At 36.5% G+C, this 25,854-nt stretch overlaps 1 protein-coding gene across 4 annotated transcripts in view; it reads right to left on the reverse strand.

Annotated features, from left to right (window-relative positions):
- Positions 1-8,076: 8,076 nt before the first annotated feature.
- NEK1 (NIMA related kinase 1) overlaps positions 8,077-25,854 on the reverse strand; it is a 122,630-nt gene continuing 104,852 nt past the window's right edge. For all 4 annotated transcript variants that reach the window (XM_061132075.1, XM_061132074.1, XM_061132076.1 and 1 more), the window contains 7 exons: positions 25,718-25,806; positions 24,263-24,510; positions 18,822-18,964; positions 14,977-15,188; positions 13,633-13,763; positions 13,330-13,462; positions 8,077-9,305 (listed from right to left, as the gene is read on the reverse strand). In XM_061132075.1, coding sequence (XP_060988058.1) covers positions 9,292-9,305; positions 13,330-13,462; positions 13,633-13,763; positions 14,977-15,188; positions 18,822-18,964; positions 24,263-24,510; positions 25,718-25,806 — 970 coding nt within the window. In that variant the 3' untranslated portion in view covers positions 8,077-9,291. The remainder of the gene's footprint in view (positions 9,306-13,329; positions 13,463-13,632; positions 13,764-14,976; positions 15,189-18,821; positions 18,965-24,262; positions 24,511-25,717; positions 25,807-25,854) is intronic.

Raw genomic sequence — 25,854 nt, forward strand, 5'->3', positions numbered from 1 at the left:
TCCTTCTTTTCAAAACTTCCAATTTTCTTATATTATTGCACCAAGACCCCCCAGCCAGTAAAATTCTGAAGTGAAACGAGAATAGTTGGCATCCAGTTTAACTCTCCATTTATTTATGTCTTTTAAAATTTCTCTGTGATATTTTGTACTTCTCAGGGTATAAAGCTGTTTACATACTTTGTCAGATGTATCTCTAAAGTATTTAAAATAATTTATGCAATTAAAATGAGCAATTTAAAAATTCAATTTCTGACTGTTGCTAGCATATTGGAAACCAGTCAATTTTGGTTTATTGAGCTCAGATCCTGCATTCTTTCTAAATTCATGTATTAGGTTTAGCAACTACTTTGTAGATCCAACCATGTTTTCTACATGGAGAATCTTGCTACTTGTTAAAAAAAAGTTATACTTCTTCCTTGTAATCTGGATTATTTCTATTTTCTCTAGTGTCTTATTGTACTAACTGAAACTTGCAGTACACTGTCAAATGGAAACAAACATTACAATTTTCATCACATACCATGTTAGCTGTGGCCTTTTTCATAGATTTCCTTTATCGAGTTAAGAAAATTCCCTTGTATTTCTAAATGCTTAGATTTCTTATTAAGAATAGGTGGTGTGTTTCCTCAAACACTTTTTCTGAGACTATTCAGATAATCATTCAATGTATTTTTAAAATTTTGTGTCTTTATGTGTTCCATGGTGTATTTTCTTCATGGTTCTTGTGCATGAGGTTTGTTGAGTTTTTTTAATCTCTCTCTCTACAGTCTTAAGCAAACTTGGAAAATTTTTCAGCCCTTTCTTCAAGTGTTTTTAGTATCTCCTCCTTTTTTCTTCTCCAGAGATTCCAACTAGACATAATCAGGCCACTTGGGTTTGTTCCAAAGCCCCCTGCTGCTCTTATCATTGCTACTATTACTTTCTCGGCTTTATTACGAGAAATCTGGTTTCTGTTGCCATGTTTTCAGCGCCTTCCTTTGCAATGTCTAACCTGCATTTATTCTCTTCAGGGTATTCTTCATGTGACAAGTGATAGGTTTCATCTTTAAGGTTTTCACTGGGTCTTTTATTTCTTCCAGATCTATTTTTTGAACATATGTAATATAGTCATAACAACTATTTTCTTTTTTAAAATTTTTATTTGACTTTTGGCTGTGGTGATCTTTGTCGCTGTACATAGGCTATCTCAAGCTGCAACATGTGGGGCTGCTCTCTAGTTGTGGTCTGCAGGTTTCAGCTGCAGCGGCTTCTCTTGTGGAGCATAGGCTCTAGGGTGCACCGGCTCCAGCAGCTGCGGCTGGCAGGCTCTAGAGTGTGGGCTCAGGAGCTGCGTCGCACAGTCCCAGGTGCCCGTCTTCCAAGACCAGGGATTGAACCCATGTCCCCTACATTGGCAGGTGGACATCCAACCATCAGACCACTAGGGAAGCCCAGTAACTATGTTCTGATTGAAATCTCTGAGGTAACTATAGTTTACATGCAGTTTAAAGAAATAGAGATCCTAAATACATTTTATGCAGTTACACCAGATGTTAGCATTTTGCAAAACCATGGTACATCAATATCACAACCAGGAATACTGGCATTGACATAATCCATCTCTTTTTCAAATTTCCCCAAGTTCTCATCTACCAACTACACATATCTGTGGATGTAGTTCTCCAATTTCATCAAATATATGTTCATGTATTCATCACCAGAGTCAAAATAAAGAACAGTCCCATCACCACAGCATCCACCAACTTGCCTTTTTGTAAACACACTCATTTCTACTCCCTGACAAATACTGATGATCTTCTCTAAGTTTTTGTTACTTTGGAAATATTATGCAAATAGAATCATATACTAATTAACATTTTGAAATTGGCTTTTTAAAAAAATTGACACAAATCTCTGAAGAGTCACCCAAGTTGTTCTGTGTATCAGTAGAGTTCCTATCATTGCTGAGCAGTATTCCATGATGTAGATGTACCAGTTTTATTTAACCATTCACCTGCTGAAGAAACTCTGGGTTGTTTACAGATTTTGGCTATAGCAAATAAATCTGCTATGAGCAGTTCTGTACATGTTTTTGAGAAAATGTATGTTTTAATGGTTCCTTAGATAAACGCCTGATCTATCTGGGTCAGTTGCATAGTAGGTAGATGTAGCTTCATAACAAACTGCCAAATTTACATTCCCTTCAACAGGATATCCACAATCTGGCTTCTGTGCACCCTTATCAGCATTTGCTGGTGTCTCTATTTTTTATTTCATTGCTTCTGATAGGTGTGTGGTGATATCTCATTGTAATTCAATTTGCATTTCCAACAGCTAAGGATTTTGAGTCCCTTTTCATGTACATATTTGATATCTGTATATTCTCTCTGGTGAAATATCTATCATGTCTTCCACCTATTTCTAATTAGACTGATTTTACTGTTGAGTTTTGAGAGTTCTTTACATAGTCTAGATAGTAGTCCTCCGTTGGACTGTAGTTTTCTTGCAGTGTCTTTGTCTGGTTTTAGTATCAGGATAATGGTAACTTTGTAAATTAATCTGGGAGCATCTTCAACTTTTTGGAATAGTTCAAGAAGCCAGGCATTAGATTTCCTTTAGATGTTTGCTACAATTCTCTGTGAAGCCACATGGTTCTCAATTTGTTTCCTGGCAGTTCTTAAAGTTACGCATTCAGTTTTACTACTAGTGATCTCTCTTCTGTTGTCTTTTTTCTTGATTTGTTGTTGATTGGTTGTTTTTCTTTAGAAATTAGTCCACTTCTTCTAGGTTGTCCAACTTTTTGGCATATAACTGCTTACAAGCAGTCCCTCATGGTTTTTTGTGTCTCTGTGGTATCAGTTACTACTTCTTCTCTTTCACTTCTTTTTTGGGTCCTCTCTTCTCCTTGGCGAGTTTAGCCAGAGGTTAATTTTATTCTTTCAAAAAACAAACAAACAAAAAACAACAACAACAACCCAGCTCTTGGTTTTATTGAATTCTTCTGTTATTTCTTTAATTTGTATTATTTACTCTCTGATCTTTATTATTTCCTTCCTTCTGATGATGTTAAGTTTTGTTATTCTTTTTCTAATTCTTTTAGGTTGTAGGTTAGGTTGTTTACTTGGGATTTTTCTTACTTTTTGATGAAGGCCTCTGTTGATATGGACTTCCCTCTTAAGATTGCTTTTGTTTCATCCCAAAGATATTTATATGGCTATCCCTGTCTCAAGGTGTTTTTAAGTTTCCCAATTTCATTATTCAACCATTGGGTTTTTTATTAACATGTTGGTTATTCTTCATGTCATCACTTTTTCTTGTTTCTCTTTCTGTGGTTTCTGTTCTTGTGCTGTTGTGGTCAGAAAAGCTTATTGAAATGACTTCTATCCTCTTTAATTTGTTCAGGCTTCTTTTATGCCCTAGTATGTTGTCTATCAGAGAGGGCAATGGCAACCCACTCCAGTACTCTTGCCTGTAAAATCCCATGGATGGAGGAGCCTGGCAGGCTGCAGTCCATGGGGTCGCTAAGAGTCGGGCATGACTTCACTTTCACTTTTATGCATTGGAGAAGGAAATGGCAACCCACTCCAGTGTTCTTGCCTGGAGAATCCCAGGGACGGGGGAGCCTGGTGGGCTGCCATCTGTGGGGTCGCACAGAGGCGGACACTGAAGCGACTTAGCAGCAGCAGCAGCAGCATGTTGTCTATCCTAGACAACTGTTCCATGTACACTTGAAAAAACATGTGTTCTGTTGCTTGTGGATGTAATCTCCTTTAAAGTCTAACTGTGCTATTGTTTCATTTAGGATCTCTGTTGTTTTATTTTCTGCCTGGAAGTTCTGTCTGTTGAAATGTCAGTGGAGTTTTAACATCACCTACTGTTGTTGTGACTTCTCTGGTGGCTCAGACGGTAAAGCGTCTGCCTATAATGCGGGAGACCTGGGTTCAATCCCTGGGTCAGGAAGATCTCCTGGAGAAGGAAATGGCAACCCACTCCAGTATTCTTGCCTGGAAAATCCTATGGACGGAGGAACCTGGTAGGCTACAGTCAATGGGGTCGCAAAGAGTCGGACACGACTGAGCGACTTCACTTCATTGTTATTGCAGTCTTTTGTCAATTTTTCCCTGTAAGTCATTGATATTGGTTTTATGTACTTAGGCTCTCCTATGGGGGGCCATGTATGTTAAACAATATCTTCCTCTTGTATTTATTAGTTTATTATGTAGTGTCCTTTATCTTTATGACCTTTAAATTCTGTTTTGTCTGACATGATTATTGCTACCCTCACTTTAACGTCATTTCCATTTGCATGAGACATCATTTCCATCCCATGATTATATCTGACTCAGCTTGCTGTACACCAGAAACACAATATTGTAAATCAACAACATTTAAATTTTAAAGAACAGAAGTGTTTACCTTCCAAATATTTGGGGATTTCACTGCTTCTCTGTGTGACTCTCTCCATTCTGGAACTCTATTGCAATTTCTGGCTGCTTCCCTCTCTAAACTCCAACTTCTACACTTTCAATTTAGGGAGATTGCTGAGCTGTTTTTACAAGTCCCCTTTAATGAGTTATTTGTATGACCTCCACCCTATTTTTATACAGTAACCTTGGGCAATCACAGGGTTTAATCATTTGTTTCCTTTTGTTGTCTGTTACCCACTGTCTGAGAAGCACTGCTTCACGTCTTTTGTCCAGTGTTTGAGTTATTAAAGGTGGCAAGATAAATCTGTCTTTTACTTATGGCCAGCAGTGGAGTCAAAATTAATTTTTATCCACTCATCAGACATCCTTATTATTTACATAATTTGGAACGACAATTATTTTCTTTTAGCCCACTGAAGGTACCATTTCACCGTTTCACTGCTACTGCTGAAAAGCCAAGTCAGTCTTTAACATTCCTTTGATGCGTAGTGTGTCTTTTTATTTTCACCTTCTTTTATGATTCTTTGTCTTCTGTTTTACACGTTTACTTTGAAGACACCAGGCATGCATCTCTTACTCTATCTTCCTTGGAATTCACCATTCATCTGCAATCTGTGGATCAGTTTTCCAATAGTTCAGAAGAATGCTCAGCCTTTATCTCTCTGAATAACTTTACCCCTTTCTTTTTTCTAGGACTCTAATCAAACAGACATTAAACATTCTCACTGAATTTCTTTCCTTCTCTTGTATACATTCCGTCTTTTTCTGTGTGTGCTTTATTACAGATAATTGCTTCCAGTTTGTTAATTCTCTTTCCTGCCATATATACTGTGCTAAGCATGTTCACTCACTTCCAAAACTTTGATTATTGTTATTTCATTTGGAATTCCATTTGGTTCTTCAAATCTACATCACTTTTTAAACACAGTAAGTGTAGTTGTTTTAAACACATCTCTGATAATTCCAAATCTAAAGTCTGTGCATATCCTGCTCCTGTAATTTCCCACTTACATTGCCTTCAATTCTTCTGTACCATTATATCCTTAACTCTGTATTCACTGCTCTTACATTTTTGTTTTACAAGACACAAAATAAATATGCCTTCCTTCAGAGAGCTGCTGGAATGGCTTGTTAGGTTCAAGGACCACTACCAGTCGGGAACCACCTCAACTATGCTTGAGTCTAAATTCCCCAATCCACCCAAATTTTGGTGCTCAAGATATAAAAGCAATCGAGGGCTAGTCTGTGGCTACAACTTTGAGGGGACCTCTGGTCCTTTTCTCTTCTCTTCTGACAGTCCCTGAGTTTGGGGGTCTCCTTGAGCTTTCTGGAGCCTCAACTTAACATGGAATTTCCTACAGGATCCTCCAATATGATGGATACTTGGCCTTACTTTTGCCCCTTTAATCTATGAGTCTGATCTACCCAAGAGTGAGGCACTGGACATATACTCCAGTCAAAAGTGCCCACTTTCTCTTAAATATTGTACTCATCTCTGGGTTTGAGGCTTTCTCCAAAGCACTGGCCTTTCAATTCATCATCTCACCTCACCTGTTTTCAAGTGTATATGAAACACACACATACATAAGCAGTCTTGAAAGATCCATCAATAGTTATAAAGGGTAAAGTACATGCTAATTTATGGATAAAGAGCCAACTTTATTTAGCATTTAAAAGTTTTTTGAATCAGTTCAGTTGCTCAGCTGTGTCTGACTCTTTGCGACCCCATGGACTGCAGCACGCCAGGCTTCCCTGTCTGTCACCAACTCCCAGAGTTTGCTCAAACTCGTGTCCATTGAGTCGGTGATGCCGTCCAACCATCTCGCCCCCCGTCGTCCCCTTCTCCTCCCGCCTTCAGTCTTTCCCAGCAACAGGGTCTTTTTCAATGAGTCAGCTCTTTGCATCAGGCAGGCAAAGTACTGCAGCTTCAGCTTCACCATCAGTCCTTCCAATGAGTATCCAGGACTGATTTCCTTCGGGACGGACTGGTTGGATCTCCTTGTTGTCCAAGGGACTGTCAAGAGATTTTGCCAACACACAGTTCAAAAGCATCAATTCTTTGGCACTCAGTTTTCTTTATGGTACAACTCTCACATCTGTACAGGACTACTGGAAAAACCATGGTTTTGACTATACAGACCTTTGCTGTCTAGGTTGGTCATAGCTTTTCTTCCAAGGAGCAAACATCTTTTCATTTCATGGCTGCAGTCACCATCTGCAGTGATTTTGAAGCCCAAGAAAATAAAGTTTATCACTGTTTCCATTGTTTTCCCATCTATCTGCCATGAAGTGATGGGACCGGATGCTATGATTTTCGTTTTCTGAATGTTGAATTTTAAGCCAACTTTTTCACTTTCCTCTTTCACTTTCCTTAAGAGGCTCTTTAATTTCTCTTCACTTTATGCCATAAGGGTGGTGTAATCTGCATATCTGAGGTTACTGATTACTTTCCCCGGCAATCTTGATTCCAGCTTCTGCTTTATCCACCCTGGCACTTCGCATGAGGTATTCTGCATTTAAGTTAAATAAGCAAGGTGACAATATACAGCCTTGAAGTACTCCTTTCCCAATCTGGAACCAGTCCTTTGTTCCATGTCCAGTTCTAACCATTGCTTCTTGACCTGAATACAGGTTTCCCAGGAGGCAGGTAAGGTAGTCTGAATTCCCATCTCTTTAAAAACTTTCCAGTTTGTTGTGATCCACAAGTCAAAGGCTTTAGCATAGTGAATGAAGCAGAAGTAGATGTTTTTCTGGCATTCTCTTGCATTTTCTATGATCCAATAGATGTTGGCATTTTGATCTCTGGTTCCTCTGCCTTTTCTAAATCCAGCTTGAACATCTGGAAGTTCTCGGCTCACATACTGTTGAAGCCTGGCTTGGAGAATTTTGAGCATTATTTTGCTATCATGTGAGATGCTAGCATGTGATTCTTTTAAACAGAGAGGTAAATTAGAATAGTGTGCTACTCCCAGAAACAGGACATTTCTATAGAGTTCTTTTATGTATTAATGCTAAGTATACTGATTCCTATTGAATCTATTTCTTTTCACTCTTTAGAGGAAATAAATTTTTAAAGAATGTGTAACTAACAGCACAGGGTAAAGACAGGAACTGATCTGACTGTAGCCATCTATATAAGTGAATTTATTCATGTGACAATGCAGTGCCCTTGGATGTGAAATGCAGGTAACAGTAAATTATTCTGATAGCTATTGCTTGCTCTATCATTCTATGAATCTACAAATGCTTCAACACTTCTATAACACCTATAGCAGACCATACTTAACAATAAAACCCCTCTTTCTCACTGGTACAGATATTTCTGTACTAACAGCCTATATCCACTCACTACCAACTGACTGAAGATACCACATATCCTATTCATTATTCCTATAGATCACATCTTTTGAAACTTGACTAAACAACTCTTTCTACTGTGTTATACTACCACTTGCTTTTTGAGGTTAGGTTAAGAATTTAAAACTACTCACACACAAATCATTCCCATCATTCATGATTGTAGAGAATTAAAAGTACAGAATTCAGATATTCTTCTATTGAAAAAAAAAAAGGAAATCTTCAGGTACAATGATCAAGAGTATTATAAGTTCTTTGTAAAAGTGCCCTATTGAATATAGTGCTAATAAATAAAAGACAACCAATAGTGTACCTCAGGTCAATAATAAAAATTTAATAGTAACATCATAAAATAAACAAACATATAAAAATCAATTATTTAGTTCTGGATGTTAGAAATAATATACATACTAAATTCAGCAGAGTACTGATAGCGCTGCAAGATAAGATTTTATGGTTCAAATTATATATTATGTCAATCAGACTGTTTTGTTCTCAGGGTTTCCAATATTCTGCTTTTATTACAAAAAGCATCTGAACTTCAGACATCTCTAATGATGTAGTACCTGGCATACTGCCACTGAAGCTGTGTGACCACTGTCTTAATGATCTAACTAAATCTCCTCATAATGTAATTAAAAGAGGTGAACATTTCCCCACTTTGGAATACTAGTTACCAAAACTGTCACAGTGTCAAAATAAAAATGATTCCTTTCTCCTTTTGAATTTCAATTAAAAAGCACATGCATGAGAAAAAGTTGAAAACAAAAAGGGAAACTTTATGCTATATGCTAGGTCAATGCTCAAGTCCAGAGACTAAGTTTAAAGGTAAACTTCCTGGTTCTGGTCCTCAAGTAAAAATGGAACTAATGAACCAACTTCTTAATTATCAGGAAATACATGTTAGCTACTCTTTCATAATCAAATCTTTCAATGATTTCTAAGACTCTTTCGGTATCCTGTTTTGGTTGAGCTAGTTCAGAAAACACACTGGTTGAAAAAGGATTGAGAAAATATGCTCTAAGGCTGAAAGTAAGATTTAAGTATAGCCCTTGAAAAGGTTATTTATTTAACCCAGAACTGCTGGACACGACAAGTAGACAGAAAAAAAGAGTCATGCTTAAATGCATAAATGAAAAACTGTTGGTAGGTCTTTCAAAACAGAAGTAATTCTTCCAACTCAAAGACATCTGCTGAAAGTCAAAGTTACCCTGCTACATGATTCATCTTCTTCAAAGCCACTGAGTCAAGTCAGGATCACTGTGTCTTAAAACTTTGGTTGGATGACTTAATAAGATACATATTCTGTAAGAAGTAACTGTAACTCAACAAACAAAATAGATATAAAACTAGAATCTTAATTGAAAAATGGCATGTTTCTCCATCATTTTCATGCAGTCAGCATGCCCATCTGAAATCTAATATTTCATTTGTAAAAACTGCTACATTTCTCACTGAAGCTTGTTATTCTGATGAACCAAAAGTTAAATGCTTTCATTCAGTTGATGGTTAATGAAAGTTCTGAGGATTATTCATCATTATCTGTAGAAAAAGGAAAAAAATTTAACTCACTCACTGAAAATCAAGCTCTATGTATTTACTTGGTAAAAAAGTCATTTTTTGGTCACGCTAAAGAAAAAGAGCCTTAATGTATGGAGTTTTTATTAAAATATCTCACACTCCTTATAAAACATGCAAATAATACAATAATTAAGTGGGAAGCAAAAATCACCTATAAGCCAAAGACAACCAAGGCTAATAATTTTATATAAAACTTTCCAGATTGCTTTACTATGCATACACAAATATGCTTTAAAAAATTACAACAATGCAGTTGTGAGACACGACTTTTTGCTTTTAAAACACATAACGGATGGAAAGATGGATAAATAAGTGATAAAGGAAGATTATAAAATGCTAATGGCAGAATCTAGGTGGTGGACATATGTGTGGTTAACTGTAAAGCTGTTTCAACGTTTTCGTATCATAAAAATTTTACAATGAAGCTTTGAAAAAGAATAAATCATGGGTAAATTCCATTACAGTTTCAATGGCTGTGTAGTATTTTTTGGATATAGTGTATTTAAATTAACCATTCGTGTTTAAAGACATTGCGGTTATCTCCAATTTTTCATGAGCCTAAAAAACACTTAGGAATAAATAAAACAGACTGCTTAATTTAACCTGAAGGATGAAGAGTCTGAATATGAACAAAACTAGTTTGATACTCTCCACAGATTCACTCAAATGCAATCATTTTCTGGCCTCATGCCATTAACTTCCACATGCCATATTATGGAAAGGGCCCCATGAGATCCAAATATTGTAAAAGTTACTGAGAATGCTTTCAGTCTATTATAGGACTGTTTCATAAAATGGAGTTCAAGATCTCAAATAAGTCAAGAATATACAAGTGTCAGATAATGTTTACATTTCATTTTGATAAAAATAATTATTTATATATAGAAAAAAACCACATGTTCCCTAACAGTAATTCACAATGGACAGACATTTTCAAAGACTAAGATGAGTTTTTCACTGACGTCTATGGACTTAGATTCCTGGAGTCTGAAAAAGTATTTTCCTTTTTAGAGGAATTCACATGTTACTTCAGTTGGAGGAACACTATCATAGTTTGCTCTTTTCAAGAATCACTGGACATTTTTCCTTGTTTCAATTCCAGGAAACACTGTCATCTGAGTAACTGACACATTTTGTCTCAAGTAATTACTAATTAATTAGGTTTCCTGCTTTGCTACCAAGATTAGCACCAAACTGGTAAATTATTTTCCCAAACTGTAGAGATTCTTTGACTATGAGCTTGTGTTCCTACTTCAACTTGGCTTAATATTATATTGCTTGCACTCATTTGCCTAATATGTTGACTTTTCCAAACACTTGTTTTCAACTTAATTTCATCTTCTTCTCAATGTATGTATGTGTATATATGTATATATATGTATATACATACAGTGTACTATATATAATGTAGTCAAACCTTTTTTGGCTGAACAAGATGAAATATAAATAAATCTTATGAAAATTTCTACTGCCAAATTAAGCATCAACATTTTAAATCCTCAACTTCTGTCTACAAATCATACCTTTAAAGTAATAATATTAACAAATATTTTTAGAAATGAATTCTAGTCCAAAACGGGCTTCCCTTGTGGCTCAGCTGGTAAAGAATCTGCCCACAATGCAGGAAACCTGGGTTTGATCCCTGGGTTAGGAAGATTCCCAGGAGAAGGGAAAGGCTACCCACTGTACAGTACATGGGGTCGCAAAGAGTTGGACATGACTGAGCTACTTTCACTTTCACGTTCAAAATATTCAGAATCAGTTTATAAACTCACTATAAAAGTTAGGCTCATTACGGCATGGTAAGATACTTAAAAAGATCACATATTATTTATCTTGATTACCTACTTCATTTACTAAACTTGATTTCAAGTAACTTTAAGCTTTTCTCAAAAAAAGTGAAAGCTCTCAGAATGGATGTGTATCAAGAAAGACAATCAAAAGAATATGGTATATAAGATGTCAGGGAATTTATGAAAAAGAAGTTTCAAGATATTTTGTGTAATGGAGTATTTTCATTAGAATAAGTCTGTATCTCTGCTTCGAAGACAGTAAACATTTATTTGGATAAGTATGTTCTTGTATTTTTTTCCCCTAAGTGGTATTATTGTCCATTGACTTCTTTTTTTAATAAAGAAGTGAAGTGAAGTGAAGTGAAGTTGCTCAGTCGTGTCCGACACTTTGCAAACCCATGGACTGTAGCCCACCAGGCTCCTCCATCCATAGAATTTTCTAGGCAAGAGTACTGGAGTGGGTTGCCATTTCCTTAATAAAGAAGAGATCCCTTAAATTTCTATTGACAGGTTTCATAGCAACCACCGTAAGTATGAAACATGATTCTGTTTGTGCCTGTGATAATTCTTAACTACTACATAATGAGGCACACAGGTAGCACGAACTGTTATAAAGGAAGCTGATTTACATTGAATTGGTTCCTTGCTGCTAATGGCCTGAATGTCTCCCTGGCAGTTACTCTGTGGGCTTATGAAGCAAAGTAATGAAAATGCAGTGGGTTTTAAAGCTGTAAGAGTACTTACTGTACCTGAAAGATTTTCTAGTTTCGGTTTAACAATAACTATTAGAATTTTAACAAGACTTTTACCTCCATTAAAGCAATTCAAGGAAGGTTTTTTGCTGAGCTTATTATAGTCAATGTAAATAAGTCTACATAATTGATAAAGTCTCTCCCAAAATAAAACACTCTTGAATTTTGATTTTAGCAAACTTAATTTTTCAGGAGTCCAAGTATCACATATTTTAATGAAATCCTGCCTCTGAAATATGTCATCTGAGCACCTCTCGGAACATGCAGTCCAGGTTTTCACCTCCTCATGACCAAATACCTCTACCACTTCCATCAAGTGCTCCCGCCCATCTCACCACAGCTGGCAACACACGACACCATGGCCAGACTTCTCACCAAAGTGCTTCTTCCACTACACTGTCCTTTCACTTCTAAACCCTTCACTGGTTTCATCCATGTGTCTTAAACATGTCACAGTGTCTCATCACAAAGACTACTTTTCCACAGGAAGCTCCTAGTATGGTCAGTCTATCCTAACACAGTAATTGCTGTTTTGTTCTTTTCCCCACAAGTCACATCCTCTACGTCTCTTTTCATTTCTCCCAATCCAACCTCCCTTCTCTAGTCCTTACTGCACTGAAAACATTTCAGAATGAGCATTTTATGTATGGCTTTACACCTTCTTTCCTATGTCTTTTTCCTAAGGAAATGGTACACAACATATAAGCAGACCATGCCCTTCACTGGCCACAAAAATGAAGTGCCAGGCACCCAGGAGCCTCCATAAACACTTTGAAAACCCACCACAGTGCATGAGATGGGACATCATGCTCCATCTGATAGCAAATGAAACAAATTTGAGACAAAATAAATCACCTCCTGTTACATGACCAGCTTGTCATAGAATCAGGACTATAACTCTGGTCTCTAGATTCAATGCTTAGTGCTCTACCATAACCAAGTGAATGAGAAAAAATATTCTTTAATAACTTTTAATAAAGTCAATACATTCTGAGTGATTCTACAAGTAAATATTTTTGAAATATAAAAATGGTTTATACTCAAATCATGATAAATGAACTGCACTTACTCTCAACAAAAGACATTACATTTCATACTATTTAGGAGAAATTTTACATATGTGTCTAAAAATGTAATTCCACCTCCTTGATAAGAAAGTATTCTAATTTCTAGAGCTGTCCAAAAAGGAGGCTTTTTAAAAATCTCAATTCAAATGTTACTTGCAAATTATATTATTGACTTAAAAAACAGGCCAATAAAAGTTTATCCCAGAATCCAAGTAACTGTATCCTTTACAGTTAATTGCTTAAAAGTACTAGATGTTAATATAATTCCAATACAGATTTCACAAAATGCATGTGATATAATCTAATCAATTTACATTTGTCATTTCATTTTTTGCACACTTATTTAAAACATAAGGATGTGAGGAAATCTTACCTTCTTGATAGGCTCCATCTGCCATGACTAAATGAAGAATCTTGGCATAAAGATGCTGATGTTCATTTCCCAAAATATTCTGAACTATTGTTGAACAAATCTCAATATTTTCATCTTCGTCTTCATGAACAGCCTATACCAAATTTCCAAATACAAATATTTGAATGTTAACCTTCTCTAATTGGAGACTTTATTATTTTCAGTAAGTCTACTGATCAATAAAAATCACTGCCATTTCACTACTAATTCAAACACAGAATTTTTCAAAATTAAATTAAATGTTTTAGCTGATATTTTACTTGCCTTTATTTTTTCATAAACCTCAAAGAACTTTTCGAAGCCTATTTCCTGTTCCAGGTGAAGCCTCAGTTCCTCTAAATGATTAAAGACACTATCGTATTCACATTCACTAGTTATCTCCCCATCACTGTTATCTAAAAAACATAAATAAAAAGAAGACATTTCATGATTTAAAAGACTGAATAAAATAATTCTTGCCATAACTTATTCAACTCCCATTATAAGGGAATACTGTCATTGGGATAGACTACTTGTACTTTCAATAGTAAGTTTCTGTCACTATAATACTTGTCATGAATATAGTTAACCAACATATGTATGTATAAATGTTTTAATAACAATGATACTTTAGAAATGTTTTCTTTCACAGACATAAGCAGTAAATCAGGTTAAGAATAAGAACATTCTAAGAGATGTCAGCTACTTGAGTTTTTAAAAAAAGGAAAAAGCATACCCATATATTCTATACTAAGGCAACCAATCCTAAATACTATTTTTAAAAACTTGGTATTAAATATGGGGCAAAACATGAAAGAACATGCAGATGACGTAAGATATGTATCATAAAACTTGGAAGGCATCTACAAAGGATTATAAATGCTTTATTAGTTTTATTTCATGTACATGCTCAACCAAAGTAATTTGAAAAATTCTAATGAAAGAAAAATTAATACAATATTATTCCTTTTCACATTATCTCCTCTTTCCAAATAAATCATTATTTAAATACACAATTTTTCTGTGCATCTTAGGGTCAATGATATGAATAAGGAACTGTCTTCAAATCAAAAACAAAGTATCAAGGTTTTAAAATTTGCTTTTAGTTTAATCCTGCTGGTTGAGCACTATATGTGGAAGCCCTTTGTAAAACACAAACAGCTAAGAAAACTAAGTTACCATCTTTATAACCAGGAAAATAAGTCAAGAAGTGAAGGATAACAGAATAAAAATGCTTCAAAAAAGCATTTCCATACTTTGTTGTTGTTACTGTTTACTCACTAAGTCATGTCCAGTTCTTTGTGACCCCATGGACTATAACAGCCCACCAGGCTCCTCTGTCCATGGGGTTTCCCAGGCAAGAATACTGGAGTGGGTTACCATTTCCTTCTCCAGGGGACCTTCCTGACCCAGGGCTGGAACCCACGTCTCCTCCACTGGCAGGTAGGTTCTTTACCACTGAGCCATATTTTAGTGGAGAAGAAATGGAGCAACGATGCATGCACACTGTGAGAAAGAGAGTGAGCAGAAGTCAGGGATGCAGAGCAGAGTCAGCCTTATTCAAGGCTGGAAGTGGCTCGTATCAGAGGTCAGAGAGAGACACTGTTCGACGTCAGGGCCGCCACACACCTGAGTGCCACTCCTCGTTGAGGGCGCTCTCACTGCTGGGGTTGTCATCCTCCTCACCCACATCTGTGCCATTGGCGGCCTGCTCGGCGTCATCACTGGTCTTCACGCCCGACTCCTCCTCTTCGCTGTAGTCCTCCCCTGGCTGCTCCCGCAGCAGCTGCTCCATGGAGGCCTGGAGCTCCTGTAAGTCTGCGTCAGCCTCTTCAAACACACTGAAATTTAAAAGTTAAAATATCACTAAAACTTTTATTTTGAAATTTTACTTCAACTCAATATGCACACACTCCTTTCCACTTAAAAGTACTCATTGTGATCTGAAAAACACCTATTAGTAGTATTTAACAAAGGAAATAAGTATTCACACAACTGATAAATAAAGTATACAATACATGTTCTGAATACATAAGCCAAAAGATGGCTTATATAAAGCTGTCCTGATTTGTCAAAGAGAATCATGTAACTATCAACATTATTAACTCCTTAAGTTTCAAAAAAATGTTTCAACATTTAAGGGCCAGACTAAATATTCTATTTTCATATAGTTTTAAAGGTTCAGCAAAATTTTGGTGTGGATGTATGACAGCTATGCACCAACCTCACTGGGGTGGGGGTGAGGGGGTCATGCCCTCTTCTACTTCCATTCAATTACAAAAGTGGAAATGAACTGATTTACACAAGTAATATCTTACATTCATATAATACCTTAATTTCTAAAGCAGTTTATCCTATTATTTAAATTTTATCCACACAAAACTCACTTTAGAAACATGAGAACTATGAATCAGAGTGCTCAACTCACTTGTCAAAGCCACACAGTCAATAAATGACAAATATGAGACTTAGTGCTAGGCCTTCTGCTCACTTCTACAAGACCCCAGAAGCACTCAGCAATCCCATTCCTGAGGAGCTGCTCTCTCTACCTGAGGCAAGCAAGTGGAAAAACCTGTAGACTAAGAGTTAATTCGAGTGCTAGATGCACGGAAGTCCTCTGAAAGATGAGGGACCCACATCGAGGATTTCAACTTGCAGAAAAGCAATATTAAGCAGAACACAAGACCGATAAAGGCCTTTCTTAAAGTTTAGACTCTAATGAAATAAACAAGTATTTACTGAAGAACTAAAATAATATTATTATGAGACCTTATACAAAACTTTCATTAACAGAAAAATAATTTTTAATGCAGAAATATCTTTATTTTGTACTTATGTGTACAAACGCTTACACTTTGACATTGCAGCAGCTACAGAAAAGCAAACATCATGATCTAATCAGAATGAGGAAGAGAGAGAGAGTGTCTAATCTTTTGGATCATGCTTCTCAGAGCATTTAGCTTAGCATTTCATTATCATACTAACATACCATGCACACCTGCTAGGTACCACTGCAGTACAGGGGACTCTCAAGACTTTTCTCCACCACCACAGTTCAAAAGCATCAATTCTTCAGCACTCAGCTCTCTTTATGGTCCAACTCTCACACCCATATATGACTACTGGAAAAACCATAGCTGTGACTAGACGGACTTTTGTTTGCAAAGTAACGTCTCTACTTTTTAATATGCTGTCTAGGTTGGTCATAGCTTTTCTTCCAAGGAGCAAGTATCTTTTCATTTCATGGCTGCAGTCACCATCTGCAGTGATTTTGGAGCCCAGGAAAATAAAGTCTCTCACTGTTTCCATTGTTTCCCCATCTATTTGCCATGAAGTGATGGAACCGGATGCCATGATCTTAGTTTTTTGAATGTTTAATTTTAAGCCAACTTTTTCCTTTTAATAAGAAGATTAAGATCTTTTATGATACGAGCACTGAAAAAATTGTCTCCGGGACTTTAAAATCTGGTCTTGAATTTTCTTTTTAGTAGATTTTCTGGATAAATGACCATATAAAGTTTGGATCAAGAAATATGTTTCCCAAATAAAAATGTCAAGTGAAATTTCCCTATTTCCAAGAGTAACTTTCTTGGAAAAAACTTAGTTTCCAAATTTTCAAAATAATATTAAAAGCTTCTAACTTTAATTTGAAAATAAAATTGTTATCAACCAGTAATTAAAAGAATATCCACAAATAAGCTATAGCTACTCAGATAGAAATTGATTACTTACAAAAATTTTTTGGAAAAATACTGTTACCCAGGATTTTGTCAATCACAGTGGTGCTGAAATGTTGCCCTGTTCTCCAACTGGCTTAATAAAAATACAACATAAAGTGCTTAATGAGCAACCATAGCCAAGCAGAAGCAAAGATAAAAAAGGTGACTTTTCCTCCAAATTTTGAGGATATCAGCTAAAATCTACAGAACTTTATGTAAAAAAAAGTCAACTTTTATTTTTTGCTTGCTATGTTGCATGGCTTGTGGGATCTTAGTTTCCAACCAGGGACTGAACCTGGGCCCCTGGCAGTAAAAACGTGGAGTCCTAACCACTGGACCACCAAGGAATTTAAAAGTCAACCTTGAAAAGATAAAGTCTGGTTAGAAATTTAAAAACTAACAGGCAAGCCTTAAGAAAAACAAAAACAGAAAATAAAATGCATCAGATACAGTGGTCTTGGCTCAAGAATTATGGGGAGAAAAATTGTGAATCTGGTACCAAGCTTTCAATCAGATCAAAACACACATTCTTTCTATGGAAAGGCAGATGTAAAAAGGAGAAACTTAAATTCCATGGGGTCATAAAGAGTCAGACATGACTGAGCGACTGAACTGAACTGGACTGAAATTTCAAAAGATCAAAAAATAAATCATAAAAACAATAACATTTGGCAACCTACTTTCCTGGTGACTTGAATACACTTCTCGACCTCTCTGGTTTTATTTCCCCAAAAGGTCAGCAACATGTGTCAGATGGCTGAGCAGGCTGATTGACATCAGGGGAGGTGAAGGGTATTACTAAGTGCTGCCGGTTCTTGCTGCTTTTAGAAGTGTTGGTTAAATTTTCCTCCGGGCTTAAGTAAGATTCATCAGCAATCAATAAGGAGGGAATTTTGTGAAAGCAATTAAGTTACATGTAGAACTCACATGTGAGTATGTGTGTGCACATGAACACACACACACACACACATGCCCCTATTCCACCTGCTAACTTCCCCCTGCTGTGGTTTGGAGTCACACCCAGTGGAAATGTGTGGACAGAGCTTTCTGGCATCTCCCTGGGGAAGAACAGTGAGCTCTCTCCAGTTTCCCACTGCAGTCCCTGCACCATGTGGCCTCACACTACAAACAGTCTCACCTTGCTGACTCAGTGAAGCACCAGCCATGTCAAGCATTGTGATGGGTGCTCAGGGGCCAATAACACAGAGAACTTCCCGGTAGTCCAGTGGCTAAGAATCCACTGCCAATGCAGGTGACACGGGTTCAGTCCCTGGTCCAGGAAGATCCCACATGCAGTGGAGCAACTAAGCCCATGCGCCCCAAGAGGCCATCTCCATAAGAGAGGCCCCTAAAGTGAGACATCCTCACACCTCAGGGAAGAGTAGCCCCTGCTCGCTACGACCAGAGAAAGCCCACGTGCAGCAACTAAGACCCAGCAAAGGCAAAAATAAATGACATTAAAATCAATGAATAATTAATTAAAATTAACAAATTAAAATTAAAAAGAAAAAGGAGAACAGAATGGTGACCATGTCCTTACATTCCTCAAGTGAAGTTAAGTTATAGTATTTAGAGGCAGACACACATAGTAAAGTTTACTTCACTGTACTTTAAATACGTTGTAAAAAGTTAAAGGAGTAGTTAAAGGTCAGCTATATATCTTGCTTGAGAAGTGTGGGGGAGTCACCCCTCTCCAGAACATGTGTACACTCAGAAATCCTGTTAGAGTCGGTATCTAAAGGTAATTGTGCTCACATGTCCTCAGAGTCCGACGGTCCTTCCTTAACATGCTCATCTTCCATTTCAAGATTGTCCTGACGTCCATCTCCCACAGTGGGGACATCCATCAGTGTTCTGAACAGTTTGGAGAGGTCTGGAAGTGAACATGTCCGCAACATCTGAAAAAAAGGAACAGATTTCTTATTAGGAGTGAGACAGTGAGAAAATTAAAATGAGAGGAAAAAATTAGAAAACTGGAGCTAGTAATACTCTTGTTATTTTTATATATATATATATATATATATATATATATATATATATATATGCATCAACCACCCGTTTAGAGCTAAAAGCTTCTCAATCTAAGCTGAGAATCTACTTCTCTTAAACTTTAGCTCAGTATTTTATCAAAGATCAAACTAAGCCTAAGTTCCGCTTGGGTTTCTCTGAGAAGTGGCCTTCACAAGTCACAGAGGGTCTGTATCTGGGAGTGCATGTGGGGTGGAGCTGGAGCTGGGGCAGGACTTTCTCACTCACAGCTCTCCATCCCTCTGCCACGGCATGTCTGCTGATTCTTCCTTTCACTTTCTGAAAAGTACTCTGTCCGACGTGCTCTGTGTGCTTTCGTCCAAACTGGCTAAGCACCATCCCACACAAACTGGTTGCCCTTTCTATTACTTTACCTTACTGGTCAACACTGATTAAATCAGAGGCCTTCAATTAGAGCAAAGAAGTTCCCACTATTGCCTCCCTGAGCAATGGACTGCGAGTGGTACCCTTCCCACCAGAAGAGACGGCTGGGAAGACAGGCACCCGATGTTCACGCTGAGGAGCGCCAGGAGCAGCGGGGTGGAGAGAATTGAGCGCACTGAGATGAGGAAGAACAGCACAGGGGAGGCACTTAAAGTGTGAGTGTGTGCTGCGCACGGCCAGAACGACAGGAAGAGCCCTGTCCAGCACGCTCAGAAATCAGAGTGAGGGGCAGACAGGGCTATGATACACACACCTAGACAAGTCAGACTCGGGGCTGGGTCAACCCTACGGGCATCTGTAAGGCCTGAAACATGCCTGGTAAGGCCCAGATAAGATCTAAACACCAGATGGGAGACTGTGCAGAACACAGAGTGTTAACTGAGTAAGAAAAGGTATGCACTTGGCCAAATCTACTGGTACAAACTGCTTTTGAGAATAAAAAAGGATAGATTTCTGTTATTTGAAGATAATTTACATATTACAGAATGCAAGAGGAAAAAAATGATTATATGGTACAAGATGGTACAGGTACACTGCCTGGTTAAAGTATTTAACAATGGTACTGTCAACAGAATTTACACTTGAGTTCTTTCTTCTTCTAATGGTTTGAGCCACGTATATCAGAAACCCAAAGGCTGCAAAACATGCAGCCAGTAACAGTTTACCCAGATACACGCTGATCAATAAAAACAAACAGCATATGTGCATTATATATATAAATACAAGGGGACCACACAAAGGGATACAGTATTTTTTAAGCTGAAATAAATTTTAGCCCTGGTAAAATCACCTCAATTCTAGTTTCCTTCATTAGAATAAACTTCATTAAATAAACTTCATAGCCCAACACAAAATAACAGAATTAGAAAGAAATTTCAAGTGGTATGTACCTCTCGGAACAGGTTTACACACTCATCAATCCAATAGTTCCTACAGGTACTGTATTTAAAATCCTAATATTCACAGTCTTTTCTGACAGACTATTAACGTTTCAGATAGGATATTCACCTTCATACAGAAGAATTTTATATGAGGACACTCTCAGTTCTATAATTCTGAGTCTATTAGATCTTTTTCATACTGTTTCAATAATAATCTATAGTTCTGACATTCACAGAAAGAAATCCTCCTGAAAATAGCTACTAATCCAGAACATATTGCCTGAAATCTTACTTCATTTCTAGTTAGACTAATTTTTCCACAATTTTTTGTAGCATAATTTTGCAGCAAACATTTGGTACCATTATAAATCCTCTCAGATTGTGAGAAAATCTCATCTTTATGGAAAACAAAGTTTTAGAAAACCTCAAAACATTTTTAAAAATGCAGTTCTTTTAGATTTCTCGTCCTTGGTTCTATTTTTTCTTGACAATGAAGACAACCATGTAAAAAGTGAATGAATTAAGTACTAGTTGCACTAATTAGAACTTCACATGAAATGCTACTTAATTCTATCAACTCAGTTTTTCATCTGTAGTATTCTTCATATAAAATTATGTATTATTCTCCAATTATACTACAAAATTGTTCATGATGAGCACATTTGTTTAACATCTACCTACTGCAATTCACTATAACACTAAACCCTTAAAATAGCTTCTACAAATATTTGCTCACTTCAACCCATAAACAAGGCTAAAAATGGAATTAAAACATTAAAACATCATGAACACTTAACAAAGGCAAAAATTATGGACATTATCTAAGAACTGATAGTTTAGCAAATCAAAAGAAGACATTTAGGGCACTTGTGCTCTTTGTGAACTGTACATTAATACTTCCCCCGACTGTGTATTTGCTGTACCAAGGCAAGAAATTCTCAAGTTTTTATAGAGATCAGTCTTCCACTCTACTCCCCATTCGAGAAAGTATCAGTGGAACACATGTGGTCTCTCTCAACTGCTTATTCACTATTCCATTAGATAAGCAAGGTTGAGTGGGAAGGAAAGCAGGTTTACCATTGGGCAAGCTAGTGTGATCCTTATGTACCTCAGATTGTGAGATCTCATCTTTAAACTACTTTACCTTGACCCATTACAAATTTACCTTCAATAATCATTTATGTGTTACACTTTCAATTCTATGGATACTCTGTTACAATTGTCTTATGAAAGCTGCCACTTTATACATGGTGTTTCCTGTCAGAAACAATGCAGTCCAGAAGACAATTTAAGTCTAGATCTAGTGGAAATGCTCCTTCAAAGTAAAAGTGAAACTAAAATGTTTTTAAATAAACAAAAGTTGAAAAAAATTCATTACCAACAGGGCTACCTAAGAGGTGTTAAAAGAACTTTTTAAAGTGATAGAAAAATAACGTGTATGTGCTCAGTTGCTCAGTTGTGTCTGACTCGTTGAAACCCCATGGACTGTAGCCCTCCAGGCCTCTTTGTTCATGGGATTTCCCAGGCAAGAGTACTGGAGTGGGTTGCCATTTCCTCCTCCAGGGGATTCTCCTGACCCATGTACTGAACCTGCATTTCTTCAAATTCTACACTAAGTGATGAAGAATGGTTAATATGTAAATATAAAAGACTTCCTGTCATAATATTAACTTTCTCTAAAAGATAATTGAATGCTTAAAGCAAAAATATAGAAATGTACTGTGGAATTTATCATACATACAGAAATAAAAAACATGACAATCCCACAAAGGACAGGCAAGAGAGTGGAAATGGAAATATACTGTTGTAAGGTTCTGATGCTATAAATGAAGTGGCATAATATTATTTGAATAGAGACTGTGATAATCTAAAGATGTATACTGAAAACTGAGAAGTCTACCAAAAGCAAACAGTAGAGATAAAACACTAAAAAACTCAATCAAAAAGGGAGAATAAAAGCAAAAAAGGAACCAAAAAGAAACGAGACAAATAGAAAATAGTAAAATGATAGTAGCGATAAAACACTAAAAAACTCAATCAAAAAGAGAGAATAAAAGCAAAAAAGGAACCAAAAAGAAATGAGACAAATAGAAAACAAATAGCAAAATGATAAGTTTAATTCAATCATATTAATAATGTCAAAAATTACATTAAATATAAATGACCCAATCACTTTGATTAAATGACTATCATATGGTTAATAAGCAAGACTCAATTACATGACAACTACAAGAAATCTATATGAAATAAGTCTGATGGAAAGGATGTAGGGACTTCCATGGTGGTCCAGGGATTAGGAATTCACCTGCCAATGCAAGAACACAGGTTTGATTCCTGGTCTGGGTGGATTCCACATGATGCGGAACAACTAAGCCTGTGTGCCGCAATTACTGAAGCCTGCTTGCCAGGAGCCCATGCTGTGCAACAAGAGAGGCCACTGTAATGAGAAGTCTATGAACTGCAAGGAAGAGTGTCCCCACTCACTGAAACTAGAGAAAGCCTGTGTATGGCAACAAAGCCCAGATCACACAATTAGTAAATAAATAACCTTACACAAAAATATAAATTAAAAAATAAAGGATGTAAAAATCTATTCCTTGTAAACACTAAGCATTAGGAAGCTAGAATGACTATATATTAAAACCAGGAGGCAAAGTACATTTCAGAACAAGGGGGTAGGTCTAGGGATAGACTGAGTCATTTCATAATCATAAAGGGGTCAATTTATTAAGAAGATATTATTAATTTATATTCAACTGACTGGAAATTTCAACAGTGCTTTCCCAGTAATTGATAAACAAGGAAGGATACAGAAGGCCTGAATCACACTTTCCCACAGAGACACTTCCTAACAATAAATGTATCAATTCATCCAGAAAACAGAACAAAACTAAATTCTTACTCAATAACAGAGCTTCAAAATACATATAGCAAAAGCTGACAGAACTGAAAGAAGAAACACATAATTATACAAGTGTAGTTAAAAATTTCAATAGTCTATTCTCAGCAACTAAGAGTTAATGTGAAAGTATTAAAGACAAAAAAAAAAATCAGTAAAGACAAAGAAAGCATGAACACCAACACTGGACTTAATTCTTGACAATGACAGAAGAATCTACACCCTCGTAAGGAGATCTGTTAGTAGCAGTCACTGCAGCAAAGGAAACTGGAGAGTGACACAAGATATGCCAGAAGGCAACAAATAAAACAATTACAAAAGAAGAGTGTATTCAACTGTTGAAAGAAAAGGACATAGGAGATCTGCTGGTAAGTGATGATCTTGGCAGCAGCAGCTTCAATGGAGTGGCTCACAGCCACACTATGATGTACTGGGAAATGAGCGGAGGGGAAAAAGCAAAGACACATCAAAGAGCTGTGGGATGTGAGATGAGGGGGCTGTGAGCTCACGGAAGTTTACCGTTCACTGTGGGAACCATCAGAGCATGTGTGCAGATGGAATGGCCCATCTCAGAGAAAGAAGTACACGACACAGGCCAGAGAAGAAAAAAGAGGCTGAGGGAGGTTAGGCTCCAAAGATTAAGAAGGATTTCCTTTAATAGAAAAAAAGACACAAACACAGAATGACTTAACATTGAAAAAAAAGAACTTTGGGGAATTTCCTGGCGGTCCAGAGGTTAAGGCTCCCTGACGCCACTGAAGGGGGGCACAGATTCTATCCCTGATCAGGGGACTAAGATCCCACATGCAACATGGCATGGTCAAAAAGTAAAAAAATAAATAGATAAAAAGAAAAATACAGTCAATATTATAGTTTATTAAAGAAAAATAATAGATGTGAAATGCTATCAAATGGATAGTTTTCCATTTGAGGAGCATACTTGCCTTTGGGTTGTTTGCATCAAATAGACCAGTTGAAAGTCCAATCAGCAAGGAATTCTGTTTTTTATTTCTTGGTGGTGAATCAGAGTGAGATCGAAGTGGAAAGGATTCTTCTGGTGAATAGAGAACTGACTGAACCTGAGAACCTGCTTTCAGATGCTCAGAATAAACCACTTTGTGGAAAAATGGTTCCGGTTGCATAGATTTATCTATATCATGCTTAGAGGGTGGAGAATCATCCACTCCAGGTTCTGTGGAATAAAGGAAAGATTACATGAACAGTCTATACAATACTCAGCTTTCTAAGTGATAATGAAAAAGTTCAGTATTTAACATGAATTATAGGTAAGAAACTCCATGTCTATCAGAAAAACAAAGTCAAAATATATATGTGATTTCACTACCTTACAAATAAGCTTCAACCCCAGGGTATGTTTTATTATCAGAAAGGAGATTTAATTTGTTAAATACTTCCATTATATTGGAAGTTAGAAAATGTAGACACAAATCCAAGGACATGTGAGAAAATACTGTTTAAACACTCATACTTAATAGATCCAGTTTAACTTCGTTCCTATAGGTAAGATATTAAAAAACTGTACTTCTTATATTTTAATTAATGCTATTAGAAATAAGAAGACCACTTATTTCATGTCCTCAGATAGTGGCTTAGCTTTGGCAAACAATTCTTTTTGTTTTGAACATTCAGCAAGAAAACTGATCAAAAAGGTTTTATTGCCCACACTGACAAACAATACAGGCTTACAAATGGAGAGTACAGCAACCATAAAAAAGAATAAAATCCTGCCATTTGCAGCTACATAGATGGATTCAGAGAATATAATGCTTTGTGAAATAAGTCAGATAGAGAAAGATTAATACTGTATGATATCATTATATGTGGAATCCAAAAAATAATACCAATGAATCTATATACGAAATAAACAGACTCACAGACATGGAAAACAAACATGTATAAACCAAAAGGGAGAGGGATGGGGAGGGACAAATTAGGAGTATGGGATTAATTATTATTAATTATAATAATCATATAACTATTGTAATAATTATGTAGATGTTAATATAGTGATATATTTTATAAATCATTAACAATTATTATTTATTTTGTATTCTGCACAAAATAAATAACCAACAAGGACCTACTGTCACACGGGAACAATTCCCGGTATCTTGTAATAACCTATAATGGAATCTAACCTGCAAATTAAAAAAAATGAATCACTAGCCTATGCACCTGAAGCTAATATAGTATTATAAATCAACTATACTCCAAAAATGTAATAAAAAATACAGAGTCCAATGCACTACGTCTATAACATTTTTTAAGTGATTAAGGTGAATGATATGCAATGCTCTCTATTAACATACAGTCCAAATGGAACAGGTTAGTGCTAACAACCTTCGAGAAAGTAATCAGGCCAATGCTGTGATGCTCACCTACATGAACCTCACTAACGTGATCCACACTGCTCGGGGCTTTATCTTCAGAAAGTTCATTTTGCTGAATGGTGATCCTATCTTCCAACCTGCCATAAACAGATACACCAGTTACAAAAGCAAAATTTACCTGCAAT

Source organism: Dama dama, chromosome 29 (genome assembly GCF_033118175.1).
Source record: "Dama dama isolate Ldn47 chromosome 29, ASM3311817v1, whole genome shotgun sequence".
NCBI lineage: Eukaryota > Metazoa > Chordata > Mammalia > Artiodactyla > Cervidae > Dama > Dama dama.